This window comes from Arvicola amphibius, chromosome 7 (assembly GCF_903992535.2).
Source record: "Arvicola amphibius chromosome 7, mArvAmp1.2, whole genome shotgun sequence".
Taxonomy (NCBI): domain Eukaryota; kingdom Metazoa; phylum Chordata; class Mammalia; order Rodentia; family Cricetidae; genus Arvicola; species Arvicola amphibius.
The window spans coordinates 52514425-52529670 of NC_052053.1; the positions used below are offsets into that span (position 1 = coordinate 52514425).

The 15246-nt window shown below is 43.3% G+C and overlaps 1 protein-coding gene across 13 annotated transcripts in view; it reads left to right on the plus strand.

Annotated features, from left to right (window-relative positions):
* Mapkap1 (MAPK associated protein 1) overlaps nucleotides 1-15246 on the plus strand; it is a 222702-nt gene that overhangs the window by 157333 nt on the left and 50123 nt on the right. For 12 of the 13 annotated variants that reach the window (XM_038336923.1, XM_038336922.1, XM_038336919.1 and 9 more), the window contains one exon: nucleotides 7293-7400. The exons of the other annotated variant lie outside the window; for it this stretch is intronic. In XM_038336923.1, the coding sequence (XP_038192851.1) occupies nucleotides 7293-7400 (108 nt within the window). The remainder of the gene's footprint in view (nucleotides 1-7292; nucleotides 7401-15246) is intronic. 13 annotated transcript variants of the gene reach the window in all.

The window sequence follows — 15246 nt, forward strand, 5'->3', positions numbered from 1 at the left end:
GATCATCTGAATCCTTGCGTTGTTTTTAGCTACAGTCACGTTTTCATATCTTCTTTTCTTTATCTCTGTCTTTAAGAAGTTTTAACTATTATGATCATCAGGCAGATTGTCTCCTCAGTTTGAGGCAGGCCTTAGATGAGGAAAGAATGCCCTGCCCACCTGCAGGATTGGCCTTCCCATCATGGATTTAGGGTGTACGTCCCTCCAGCACACCTCCGTCCATTTCCCCCTCGCACCCTGGCCAGCCCCCAACTGGTTTGTTTATCGCACAGACTGGCCCCTTGACCAGTGTGTTCTTCATTGCTATTGAAAGTTAATGGGGGCAAAATTGCATTCCCAAACATTTGAACCTGAAGTGGCCAGGGCAGAACTTAGTTGATCTCTGGTGATCGGTTCAATTTAGTTACGATTTTTTGCCATTAGGCTAGGGCTGAATGATGGTGATTTGGTTGAGGCCAAATGTCTGAAGAAAATTGGCTCTCTGATAAGAGTGCTGTTATCAGAGGGGGCTACCTTCTCATTTACATTTAGATGAGTATTGATTATTTATTTACTCAGAGAAGTGAGATTCGTTTCCAATCTTATCTTTCTCGGCTCTGCTTGTCAGCAGAAAGAGAGCTGGAGCTCCTGACATCAGGCCAGATAACAGCACTTTGTAGCAAAGATAAAAGTTGGAATGGGCCTTTTTCTAGTCTTGACTGAAAGGATAAGTTTTAAAAATTAGAACTGATGGGTCATGCTTTCAAAATCTTTCCTGAAGGTTCTGCAGTTTAACTAGGCAAGAGAATTGACTGATTGGCCTTCTTTCTTTTGTAATAGGAATTGTGTTTAATTTTATTATATTGGGCTTTTTTTTTTTACCAAGAGCAAAGTGTTTGGCTCAGAAGGGGCTGAGGTGTGACCTTGTTGTTAGTTTGTTCTTATTTTATCATTTAAATTCCACATTTTCCAGACCAAGCCTTGGAAGTGGAATAAGGTACAGTGGTTTTCACTTGAATGTAGTCCTGTGCTTCCATTAAGTCAAGTAAAAGATGAGAGCTGCCCGCAGAGGAAGAGCCAGGATGGAGCAAACACCAAGTCCGGGTGCTTTAGGATGGCTGGTGCTTTGGCACTCGAGTTTAGATGCCATCAGCTTGTCAGTGACCGTTTTGGCTGTGGGAGTCTCAGGATTGAACCGAGTAGACAAGTTTGGTGTGGTGGTCTTCCTTTACCAGCCTCTTCCAGCCCGTGTGAAGTGTCACCAGAGGAGTCTCCCCAAATAGTTGATTGTGTGCCCTCACTGTCCTGGTAGTGTCTGTTGCTGTGAAAAAAACCTTCAGATCATGACCAGCTCCCCCAGCTCTCCTGTGTCCCCAAGCTGCCTCAGATTCTTCCAAAGTCTACATAGGTTCTTCAGGACTCCAGAGGCATATACTCCCTGATCCTTCCTTCTAGTCCTCCCTCAAGGTCCCGATCAGGGAAGAGCAGTAACCTGAGTTGACCCACAGCACCTGTCACTGCCTTGGGTAAGAGCAGCAGTTGTTTTGAACTCACCTGCCAGCGTGTGTCTCTGCCTCCCAGCCTTCCCAAGGGAGGCTCTGAGCTTGGCACATTACTGATGCTCAAAAAATGTTTAACAAGCCTATGGATGGTTACAACACATATCCTTTGATATCTTTGCTGTCCTTGTTCTGTGAGTTCTGACATTTACTCATTTTCAGACTTATGAGGCCAGGAAACCATGAGCCCTGGCTACTAAGCAAGTCTCTAATCTTAAATGCTTCCTGTAGTATCAAAACCAAGGTTTTTAGTAGAAAAACCCTTTTCACCCCACAGTATTGGTCTCACATGAGAAAGAATATGGACTTCTACATTAGTGCCAGCATTTCTAGCCACCATGTGTCCACCTTGATGTGTTAGCCTGTTGTGCCCCATGGCTAGGGCTCTACCACTACTTTGTCCAGTATTTCTGGCTCAGCATTAGCAGTAAAACCTCTATTGCCCAAGCACTTTGACTAGGCAAGTTTTTGATTGTCTCACTTTATCCTCACAGCAGACTTCTGAGCAAATTTTCTTTGGACCCATTTTACAGATGATTATTAGTACACCAGAATGCACAGCTGACAGTGGTCCTCCCCTGCAGTACAAATTCCAGGACTTTTTTGCCTCAGCCAGCCTTGTCTCTTAGTTGCTCATTCTTAGCATTTTCTAACTATAAGAAACTCTTTAAGTTGGTGAATAGGAAATAGTTGATGAAGATATAACTATGAGCCTTTGACTTTTATCCTCTGCTTCCCACAGACCAGTCTCAGCATCATTGGTCAATTACTTTGTTTATACCCTGCCTCTGCCCAAAAAGATTTGAAATATAGACATTATAGTAGGATAAAAATGCATTGACCAGTCAACTAATGAAAGGAGAAGGAAAATACGGGTTAAATGACAAAGTGTCCTGAGGAGGAGATGGTGGCACAGCAATATGTGTCCGAGTCACAGCAGTCAGGGTCGACACTGAGTGCCAGGTTTTCTAATGGGCAAAGGGGGAGAAAGAGAGGTGGTAGATATTAGTGACAGATTGATGCTACGCTTGGTAACAGTACAAAAGCAACCAGGTACTTTAAGAAAGACCCACTTTCCATAGCACCAGGGTCTTCAGAAAAAGGTGCATACTAATGGGCTACAGGATGGCTTCCCCATCTTCAGGCTTGTGTATGCACTTGCTTTCAATCAAGTTTCAGCTCCAGCTGGTTCTCTGCTGTTAAGGAACCATGTGCTAACCCTTCATATTTTAGTCAAAAGTCAGAGAGATCAGGGAAAGCACACTGAGCGTGTACCCCAGCCAACAGACCCTACAGATTTTCTTTGAAGCTTATGTGCTGAGATGTTTGCCGTGGGTCTGTAACCTCACCTGTATGTTATAGCTTGGAACTTTCTCAAAGCACCAAAGCAGTATGTTGTTCCTAGACCATTACACGCTGTGACATTGCTTCAATAAATACATTGTAGGCATGCCTAAACAGGTTCTCGTCACTGTAGAGGGACTGCTTCCCGGAACCTTCCCTTTGTCTTCCCTGTGCACCAGAGGGCATGTAGCTTCAAGCACTGCTGTGACATTTTAAAATCTTTTTTGCAAAGGTTGGACACTGCCTTGAGAGCCATGTACTGTTCAGTGTCTTTTCTACTTTATGAAATCATGTCTTTGGCAAAAGCACATTAATAGAAAGTGACCCACAGCTTATCTTTCTTACATGGCTTTCTAGCTGCTGTTCTCCTGTTCTATGACAGCTCTCCAGAAGTCAGACACAATTGATAGAGATAGTAGGTGAAGGATATGCTAATCTGCTTGTTATTTACTGAGAATTAGGTGGGTCATCATGGCAGAGAGAATATGGGCCTGGGACTCTCCAGCATACATCCTAGTCCCACCACTCCCCAAGGGACGTGGAGCAGCTGCTCAGCTCTGAGTCCCAGTTGCATCCCCTGTGAAATGGGATTTGTGTTCGTTACTTCCCAAGATATCTTATGAGTAAATGAGATGATATGTAGGGAAGGCCTTAATCAGTACCTGATAGAGATAGAGAGTAGGCCTCAGAGTGATGGTGGATGATTGGAGTTACGACCCTTCCTTCACCACGCTTCAGTTTTAGGGTAGGGATGGTGACAGCACACCTGTAAGCAGAATTGCAGTGCTGTTGTTTGCCTCTCTGTTGCTGTGATGAACACCAAAACCAGAAACAACTTGAGGAAAGAACTGTGTGGTTCCTTAGCTGATAGTGGCAGGAGAGACATGGCAGCAGGACAAGGAAGCTGAGAGATCACATCTCAGTGGCACACAGAAAACAAAGAACCAGAAATGTGGTGAGGCTATAAATTCTCAAAGCCCATCCCCAACAATGTCCCTCCTGCAGCAAGGCTCCACACCATAAAAGTTACATACCTTTCCCATACAGAACAGCTGACTGGGGACCATGTGTCATGAGCCTATGGATGAACATGTCTCATTCAGAATCCACCACAGTCAGAATGTCAGATACCATACAGCTCTTGGCCCATGGCTTCCTCAGAAAGCCCTCTGAGGTTGATATTATTATCATCCCCATATTACAGATGAAGAAACAGACAGGAGGTTAAATAAGTTGGCAACATCATAAACTAAATGGCTCAGCCAGGACCTGGACCAAGGCAATTGAGCCCAGCCTAAGATGTCTTGCTTCTCACTTGGGTCCAGTATGCTCTCATTACATGAAAGTTATTGATCGGGCCTTTTTTCTGGGAGGGTATGTGAAGTCTTCCTCTGCAAGATCTCTTATCCAAGCTCCTGGCAAGAGTTTAGGTCTTAAGTCATGTCTTTAGTGAAACAACCTTACCTTCCCCAAGCCAAGACCTGTCAGCCCTCACCAAGTTCAGAAATGGTTTGCAGCTTAGATTTTCCTTTCTAGAAACAGTAGGGCACTCAGAGCAGACAGCAACCCACAGTGGAGTTTACTTTCCACAAACTGAAAGCAGTAGGAAGGCTTTTAAAGAAAGTTGGGTGTAGGCAAGGTAGCTTGCTGATAAAGGACCCACATGATGGAAGGAGAAAGCCAACTCCTCCACATTGTCCTCTGACTTTTGGCCATGCTATAGGAGTCAGCACACATACAGAGTCTTGTAGAGGGGTGTGTGTTGTGTGCATGTGTGTGTAGTGTTTTTGTTTTTCATGAAAGAAAGGTGGAAAGGTCTTTTGGATAGAAAGATAAGGAGCTGTCCTCTTCATAGGGGCCTGTATTGTCATAGACCAGAGCACAGCCATAGCTCAGGGTGTTGGTGGAGTTCATAGGGGCCTGCATTACCACAAACCACAGCACAGCCAGAGCTCTGAGTGTTGGTGAGCTCACTAAAATAAATTATTTTAGATCATTTTCATTTTGAATTTATATAAACCACAAGTTAAGTGATCCTGAACCAGAATGATCTACAAATCTACAAAAATCTCTATTTACGAGGTGAGCTGTGTCCTCTCTCATTGGCTGGCAGTTTATAGTTTGCAGGAAGAGGAAAGGCTCAATGCTCAGGAGTGATAAATCCAAAAGGACCTTGGGCCTTACTCAACTCTTGTTACTTCTTACCTAGTGATCTTGGGGATTTCTCCATGGCGGTCCCCGTCTGTGACATGGGCTGCTGAGGCTACCTGCAGGATACATGCTGATTCTAATAGAAAGGTCTGAACAAAGACATTTGAGAGTGTGGTAGGGAGTCGGTTTTAGGACAAGGGGCCCTTAACTTCCCTGACTTCCCTGGAAGTTGTAGAGATGGGAAATTTTAAAAATTTCCTAAAATTCCCTCTGTGGCAGCCAGGCCCTAGTTTTCAGTGGACAGGAAAGGAGGGCAGGCACACAGGCCAGCTACCAGTCTATAGGGTGATTTAGGATGAAACTATGTAAATGGACCTGTTTCAATTAAAATTATTGCCTGTGAAAGGCTCTTCGAAGTTCTGCAGTGTGTGGTAATTACAGTAGTCTCAGGAAAAATGACGTAGTAAGAAATTGGAAAATTCTTAGGTACGTGCAACATTTTAAGTTATAAAAATAGCCTTTATTATGTAGAAATTTGAAAAATACAGGAAAACACAAAGGAAAAATAAAGTCGTGCATAATCCATTATTACAATGTAACTACAGTTCACTTTTTAGAAACAGCTTTCTTATCCCTGCACTTTCATATACATTTTACAACAATAATTATCCTATAAAAACTGTGCCTTAGGGTTTGTTTTATAAAATAACGTGCTATAAACATGTTTTGTAATATTGAATATCTTAGAATTACTTTTAATATCTCTGAAATATTCAACAATATTTTATTTAGTAGGCTCTTTGTTATCAAATCTAAGTTGTTCCCAAATTTTGAGTGTCATGAAACTATTAGATATTAATATCTTGGGTTGGGGATTGCTTTTAGGACCTCCATGGGCTCCTGAGTCTGCAGGTGCTCAGGCCTCTCTGTCCATGGTGTAGTGTTTGCTTAAAAGACTCTCCTACAAACTCTGACTCTGGAGTCTGTGAAGTGCCTGGCACAGTGCAGGCTGGGTAGTTGCTCTATGGATGATGAGGAATGATGGGAAATGTTAAGTGTGCTGTATACACAGCTTTGCCCAAGTGTTTTCAGTCTGCAGTGGTTAAGTCCACACAACATAGATACAGGGGGCTGATGGTTATAATTAAACTTTATACCCAGATCCCACTATAAATTTATGGAAATTGATGCATGGCTCTGACATGTTGCTTCTGGGGTGTTGGAAATAGAGGCCTAGATTTTTCCGGGAACCCTGCACTGCCTCTGCTGCCATCCTCAGCTCTCTCATACCTCCTGTATCTGGCCAAACATGAGAGTTTCCTGTGCCTCTCACCTTTCCAATAATCATGAGCAAATTACAGGCACAGTTTCGAATCTGACAGAACAGCATTGCTATTTAGATTGACAAAGAAATAATGAATAAATGTATAAAATGTTCTGCTGCCTTTTTAGATATGCCATAACCCTTAGGTATAATGAGATGGGTAGAATTCTTGGTTGTGGAATACTGCACCCATGTCTCTAATGTTTCCACAGATGTCTCAGTAAAAGCATAAACGAAAAAGGAAAAACAGCTGATAGATAGCTTCTACATTTTCATTACCAAACCCAAAGCCTGGGATCAACTCTGTATATTTTGTGTTTTCATTTCTTTGACTTTTTAAGCTATCATAGAGTTCTATACATACCTTATTCCTGATTGTAATTGATCAGTGTGCTGTGATGGTTATTAATAAGTACCTTGGCAACAGGGTCTCGTGTGAAATCAATGATTCCTAAGCTAGTAGGTGTTTTTGTTTATTTGTTTGTTTGAGACAGGGTCTCTCTACACAGCCCTAGCTGTCCTGGAACTCGCTCTGTGGACCAGGCTGGCCTCAGACTCACAGAGACCCACCTGCCTCTGCCTCTGCCTCCCGAGTGCTGGATTAAAGGTGTGTGTCACCGTGCCGGCTCTGAGTCAGTATTTTATTCACATCATCTTTGTCTTCATCATACTTGTTGAGGTATTAAGTCCAGAAACAGGTCCAGAGAGGATGATAACCTGCTCCATATCAGAGAATCGGGGCAATCTTGTGTGCGTCAGTTCATTCTCACTCAGACCTCTTACCCAGTGTGGGAAGAACTAAGAATGGAGAGAAAAGCCAGCTTCTGCTTGAGTCAGACATCATCATTTTCGTTTGCTTTTCTGAGTGTGATAACTTCTGAGTGTTACATTCATACCTCAGACTTCTTCCCTCCTCTGCCCCTTTGATCTTCCAGGCCCTCAGTACCGCCTGGAGAAGCAGAGTGAGCCCAACATCGCAGTGGACCTGGAGAGCACGCTGGAGAGCCAGAATGCCTGGGAGTTCTGCCTGGTCCGCGAGAACAGTATGTTGACTGCCTCGCTCTGTGCTGCTTCGCCTGTTGCAAACATACTTAGGAGTGGCGTGGTTGACCGTACTTTCTGGCCTGGCGTCCCTAAGCAGATGAAAAGTGACCACAGCCCTCACTAGAAGTGTGTCCCAAAGCAGAATGATAAATTCTATGCTATCTGGTAGTCTGCGTCCTGTTTAGCACTTAGTGATTAATATTTTTCTCTTAAGCTACATTCTCCTCATTTTGGAACAACCCTGGAAACAGCTTAGAAACAAGAGGCTCTTTCTCAGGCAAAGGCTCTTTTGTATATACAGCAACTGGTCTTGTCAGTGTCAACTGCTTAACATCATGTTTTAGAAAAATTTAAACACTTGAGTATTCTCAGCGAAGGCGTCATAGTGACTCCAAGTGACACATTGAGATCTGGATTTCTTCCCTTCCAGTCTCCAGAGTTTCTGAGTTGGGAAGTTTTGTCACCCTCTGCTATTTGTTCCCAAACAGAAGGAGATACCCTGCCACAGGCACTCATGGCCCAGAGCGTATCTTCTGCCTAGAGTGCTCTTCCCGTCTTTCTTGCTAGCCCATCCTCTTCCTTGTCTCAGTTTAAACGTCACATCTGCAGTGATAGTCCTGTCACCAAACCTGGGTCATTCCTTATCTGGGAGCCCAGAAGCTATCTCAGAGTATTCTGTTTTTTTCTTCATGGCATGTATTGCTGTTATTAATTTTGCCTAGTAACTGGCTAATGTCTACCTCCCCCACTGAATTATAAGTCTGCAAGGGCATTCCTGGCCCATGCTAGTTGTCCCTCATTAGCTCAGCAGCCTGCTAAAGACCACAGAAGCTCAGGAGAGATAGACTGAGTGAGTGAGTGAGTAAAAAGCCTTTAGTCCTGCCGCTGACACTTAGCAGACTGGACTGCTGCTCTGTCACCAGAACTCTTGGCTGCCTCTGAGACGACAGCATGCACACATTTACCAGGAAGGAAAGATGTGCTTTGGCTTTCAGAGAAAATTCTCAGATAAAGGTTGATATCCTCACCATCTGTAGGTGGTTATAAGAATCCTATGTAAGAACATAGAAAATTAAAAATCAGTAATGCCTAAGTGGTCTAAAGATACTTAGATAAGTAATAAATATTCATAAATGTGTGTTCTCTCAATAATCTAATAAAGTATTTTTAGGCAAAATATGATGTGCTCCCCTTATCAAATAAAGCAGGTATTTCAGAAGTATTCCTTCTGGACTGGGTATGGTGGTGTGCAGCTGTTATCAGCACATAGGAGGCTAAGGCAGGAGACTCAGGAGTTCAAGGTCATCATCAGCTACTTAAGTTTAAGGCTAACCTAAGATACATAAGGCAGTATCTCAACTAAAATAAGCAATAAATCCTCATGGGTAGGGAAGCTCTGAGGATGCTGACATACTTAGATGCTGGTGACAACAGTGGAATCTATTAAAGATAATAGCTGGATATTTAAGAGGCCTGAGAATTGTTTACACAAGATTTCCACGTTGGGGAATCTACCCTGAGAAAAGACCTAAAATGCAACAAAGATATTATGATTTTTACAGTGTTGTTTCTGCCTCCAACTAGGAAAGTCATAGCTTAAGTTCTATCCCTGTATTGGGGATTTATGCAGTTTCTTAGTATAATGACTAATAACAATAAAATTAGCCTAGAAATCAAAAAAGGGAGAGAAAATTGGCATGCATTTGGAAATTGAGAAGTAAGCTTCTGGGCCTTTGAGTGAAAAAAATTAATAATAATAATAATAATAATAATAATAATAATAGACATTAGAAAATACGGAGAGGGGGTGCCTAGCTTAGTGGTAGAGTGCTTGCCTAGCATGTGTGAAAACTTGGGTTCAATTTCTAGTAGTACACAACAAACAAAAGAAGAAAATATTTTGATAGAATAATGAAAATCCTATATATTAAAAGTTATAGATATGGCTACAGCAGCATATAAGGAAGTGTTGCAGCCTTCTAGTTTATTTATTTACTACAAAAGAAAAGTAATGAACTGAGCATTCAGCTATTCAGAAAAAAAAAGAGTAGAAAAACATAGAAGAAAGCCTAACAGACCAAAAGAAGGAGGCAACAAAGATCAGAAATTACTGAGCTAGAAAACTCAGAAACATCAAAAGGACTCATAAAATCAGTAAACCTCTTTTGAAATGGGTTAAAGTCAAGGAAAGAAAATAGCAGAGAAACACAGATAGTAACAGACAGAAAAAGGACACTCACTACAGATCCCATAATCATACCCATATAGCACAGAGGGTGTCTGTGTGCATGTATGTTTACATATGTGTAAGTTTCCTTGCCTGTACAGATGCATGGGAAACCATCGTCTGCGGTCACTCTCCCTGAACCTGGCATTCGCTGCTTTAACTGTCTGGCCATCAGGGTCCAGGGATCCTTCTGTCTCTGGGCCTTTGCATAGCTGGTACTTTACCCTCTAAGCCATCTCCCCGGCTCAAACAAGAGGATTGTGAAAACCTCCACTGCAAAAAATAATTTGGAAATGTAGATGAAAAGAATGAAGTCCTGGAAAAAAAATCGACATCAAATCAAAATTGACACAAGAAGAAATGGGAATGTTCTGGTCAATTTTGAAAATTTGAATTAATGATTGAAAACATCCCACAGAGAGAGCCCAAGCAAGTCATGGTGGGACACTTGAGAATCAAGAGGCCTACTCCCATGTGCTGCCCCAGAGAGGTGGCCCTGGAGCTAATGGAAGACATGAGGCAAGCATAACCCTGGTACAACCCCAGTAATGATGACACAAGATAGAAACATTCCACACCAGTCTTAGAGAGATCCTAAAATCCCAGCAAATTGGTAATATGCCAAGTCCAACATTTGATTAGAAGAATTGCATCTCATTGCCAAGTGGGTTTACTCTAGAATGCAAAGTTGGTGATTTGCTGCAGTAATGGTAAAAAAAAGAAAAAATATAGGTACAGAATTTTATTTATCTTTATACTTATTTCTGCCATTTAAAAGTTGTGTTTAGGGGCTAAAGAGATGGCTCAGCAGATAAGAGTGCTGCTTGTTGCTCATGCTGAGGACCAGGATTTGGTTTCTAACACATCTGGCACCCCACAACAGCCTGTAACTCCAGATCCTATCCTCTTTGAGCACCTGCACACACTTGTGGGTGTACATATATACACCTGTACACACATGTTCGTGCACGCACACACACACACACAATAAGTAAGTAGGTCGTGTCTGGCAAGTTTGGTGATGAGAGCAGTCATGTTGCTAACATCAGAGGGTAGAAATGCACTCCTACAGCTGCTTTCCTTTGATGAAAGCAAAGCTAGCACTGCAACAGTAGAGAAGGGGTGAGCTCAAAATAGCTATCTCTGCTTGATGGACTTCCAGGTCATTCATTTTCCTTCTCTTGGTTCATGCATACACATTCTAGAATTTCTGAAAGAAGAAAAGGTGAACGTGACATAAAGGCAAACTCTGATGGACAGAGACTTATAGTAGACACGTCTTCGTGTGGCAGTTCCTGTGGCACTCCTGTGGTAACTCCTAGCCCTGTGCCACAGGAAGAGCTACACAGCCGCCCTTGCTGCCCTTCTACCTGATAGTTGCTTTTCTTCTCCATTGTTCCTGGCATTCTTTAAGATTCTCTTGAACATACTTGGGCAAGTGATTGACCAGTAGGAACCTCATAGAGGATTCTGTTTCATAGTGTTGGCCTCCCAGTAAGTCACAAATAAGGGAGTGTGCTTACTTATTAGTATCTTGATGACTTTTTTTGGATATGTTCACACTTTTACTTATAAAGGCAAGCAGCCTTTCAGTTTTCCTTCAGAGGGGTAGGCCATGACATTTTTTAAAGCAACCATACCCAACAGTGTTTTTAAAGTCGTTTATTGAGTCCTATTATTACAGGACCTTGCACTGAACTCACATTTTCTCCTACAGACATTACTCTCATGGTGAGAAGACTTTGCCAAAGCTAGCCAGATAGTAGCATAGCACCAAAACCTGAAGTCAGCCCTCTGTTTCCAAAGCTCACTCTTAGATAACCTGAAGTTTAGATCTTGAGAAAGGTTGTGCTGATTGTCCTTGTCCTCTGTGAGAGAGAAGCTTGCACATGAACTGATGTGACAAGTTTCTGCCTAGGGACCGAGAGCTCACATTTGTGCTTGGATCTCAGCCTAAATAAGAATGTGACAAGCCAGAGCCCTTGAGCTTTCCAGTTTGGATCTGTGTCTCATAATCTACTGCATCCTTCAGCCAACTGTCTGCTCAAAGCTGGAGGCAAACCAGACAGAAGCAGTGAGTACATTCCGAGGAGGAGGTAGCAGTAGACTCCCGTTCTTGTTCAAGCTTCCATATCAATCCTGACACCACACTGAGCTTCGGTTTTCTCTTCTGCCAAATGTAGAACCTGGGTGACCTTTCACACTGATCAAATGTGGGTCACCCATCTAGGGCCTTCAAAGAAAGAAACAACTTCTTCCTTGGCTTTGAGATAGGAACTCTGGCATTCCTCATCATTGGGGCCAAAATGTACCCAAGATTAGCCTGGCTTTAGGACTGCCTGGAAACTGCCAGGTACTGTCTCTTTTTATCTCTCACTAGGCTACTATCATAATAGTTCAGCATGGTGCTTAAAGGATTGTCATTAGAACCAGGTAGACCTTAGGTGAAATACTTGCAGCCCTGGTATTGGGCACATCATGTGTGACACCTCTCCAAGACCCAGTTTCCTGTGGGGGGTGGAATCTGCTTGGGGCATCTTGTGAAGATGGAGTGAGATAGGAACACAATTATAACCACCTCTTAGGAAAGTGTGGTCATGTTTCTTTTATAGAGGAGGAAACTGAGGCTCTCGAAAGGGAAGTGTTTTGCTATTGTTTTATGAATACTAATGAGGAGCCTGGAAAAGAAAATTGTCTTCTTTCATTAAATCTACTGCAAAACTGAACCTAGTTCTTTTGCTTCCTTAATAAAGGTGCTATGGAGAGAGGCGTCAGGGGCTCAAGTTCAATGTCTTTCAAAGGAGATGCATAGAATGCTTATGTAGTGATGAGACGAGCAGGCCTGCTTTTCATCCCACCCGGATCCCACACAGCTAGCTTTACACCCAAAATAACAACACACAAATTGTATTCATTTAAACACTGCCTGGCCCATTAGTTTCAGCCTCTTATTGGCTAACTCTCACATCTTGATTAACCCATTTCTATTAATGTGTGTAGCACCACAAGGTGGTAGCTTACCGGGAAAGATTCAGCATGTCTGACCTGGTGGCTGGATCCATGGTGTCTGACTCAGAGAGGAGAGGCACGGCGATTGCCTCACTTCCCTCTTCCTCCCAGCATTCTGTTCTGTCTACTCCACCCACCTAAGGGCTGGCCTATCAAATGGCCAAGGCAGTTTCTTTATTAACCAATGAAATCAACACAAAACAGAAGGCCCTCCCACATCATGCTTACAACCTTCTGTCATTTCAGTTCCTTCCTGAACTTAGCTTCCTTTATTTAAGGTCACACTACAAAAACAAAACAAACAAACAAGCAAACAGGAAAATAACTCTTTCAAAGCCTGCTTGGGACCCCTGACTACTGCATCCTGGGTTTGGAGTCCCTCTCCTTCCTCCTCTTGAATTGTCTGCCGCAAGCTAAACTGCAGCCCCTATCACCCTGGACAGTGACCAGATCTTAATACCCTGTCTCTCCTTGTCTGCCTAGACCTGACTCCTTCCCCCTGAAGGTGTGTGTACCTCCTGCACCCCTCCCTGATGCCCTCACTCTGCTGCTGAGGAAGCCATGTCTTCACAGTCTCCATGCTTAGACTTGACTTTCCCTCCCAAAAAGAGAAAGATTCCCAATTGGAAGGGAAGAGTGCTGTTCGGTGTGTTTTTGTGATGTTTCTTCACAGCAGGCCCGTTCCTCCTTTGGTTTGTTGTCATCCAGGCCTGGAGACTCCCTGGTGGTTCCTCTCTGCTCATGGAGGCTTGGCTTTCTTCTGTTACAAATTACTGATCTCACCAGTTTCTATCATGTTCATTGAATGAAGGCTTTAAAGCTCTTTTATTAGACCACAGCACTACTCGTCAAATACAAAGGAAAATGTGATCATGCAAATAAACTCTGTTTACAAGGAGCAGTGACTTGTGACTCCCATGGTCCATATTTCAGGCTGAATTATTGCCGAAAGGCAGTTGATTGTCTGGCTTAGAGATAGGTGCTCTTTGTAAGGATTTTCTACTTGATGTTGCATATCAGCTTCTTGCACACTAACAGAATTTAAATGCAGTGGAATTGTTACCACATAGTTCCTGTGTCCACCTCTTGCTGTTTGTTAATGGGCTGGTTGGCCATGTGCATGGGAGGAAAGGTGAGGTGTTGGCATCACTTTGTCGCTTGGGCAAGTCCTCTGTGAGCTTCATTTTTCATGTGATGAATGTGATGGTGATCCCGCCCTTTGGGGGTGTTGTGAGGTGTCAACCATGGAAGCAAGTAAATGACACTATATGTTAAAGCTCATAATAAACCACAGTGCACCATCTAAGGGGCCATTAACAAAATGCCTGAGCCTCCGAGCTCTCCCAGTCACAAGCTGCTCTGAGCTTCTGTGACCTTGTCCATGGTAGTCCTCCCAGTAGCCTCTGACACTTCCCACAGTCCCTTTGGGCAAAGGAAGAGTGGACCCCTGGGGCTAACAACTGTGCTGACCTGAATAGGAAATAAACCTGTGTCCTGTCCACAGGGACTTTTTTAGTAATGAAAGCACCCATTGTGCTATGTGGGCTGAAAACTTCCACATGAATTGACTTTTTCTTGCCCCTCCTTTCTGAAAAGTGCCCCCCCTTCATTTTATCATTAGGTAGTAATTAGTATTCAAGGGAAATTGGTCTTAATATATTAAAATTGGTTAAGTGCATTTAGACCTGTACCACAGCCAATGTCTTATTGGAAAATGTAATTGGGGACTCTGTGTATGTAATTAATTGAATTACAATTAAGAACTTTCATTAAGCGATACACTGGTACATTAGAGCAGTAAAGAAACATGTTTGACAAGCTGCAGACCCTGTCTGGGCTGTAAGTGAGGGCACAGAGCCTTGCACTCTTCCAGTTGGATCCTGGCCTCAGAATGTGCCCTACTCCCCCCAGTCATGGTTTTAGTAATGCATCAGGTGACATTCCTGCAGTGATTAGATGGGAGGTGGGTTTCTTCCAGCATTGTACTCTGTCTCTTGATTTTGGACCTCAGTGTTAGTCAGATTTTCTAGTCCTTAGGTATTCTGCCATATAAACTGTCCAGTGTTAGGATCCCTGGGGGAGGGGGGAAAGCACATTACTTTCCCTGAGTTCTGAGCAGAAGCAAAGACACATTGGAGGAAGGAGTGATAGGGATTTTGCCAGCCTAACTTGCAAGTAAACCCATCATGAGACCTGTGTCCCACCCTGCACATGGTCACACTCCAGCTCTCAAGGATGGTTGTGTTCACTTTGAATGTGTGTTTGTTCACTTGTTCTTTATACGCTGACATTGGATCAACGACAACTACAGGGTTGACGAGGAGCCAGCAAAACACTAGTCCCAATATACTGGAGAGGTGAGGGTCAGTGAAAAGCAGAGAAAAGACACTGACCCAAAGGGGCTCAGCAGCCCCAAGTCTGCCTTTTAGGTGCTAAGAGAAGGCTTGGGTTTAAGTGGCCAGGCAAAAGGAACGCTGTCTTGGTCAAGGTGTGGCCTGCCCGTCACTGGTCCTTCATATCTCAGCTTGGTTCTCTCCAGCAAGGTGTTCTGATAAAGAAGCCTCATTCTCATGTGAATGAGAAGGGACGTTTGTCCTGTGAGGTTTTGC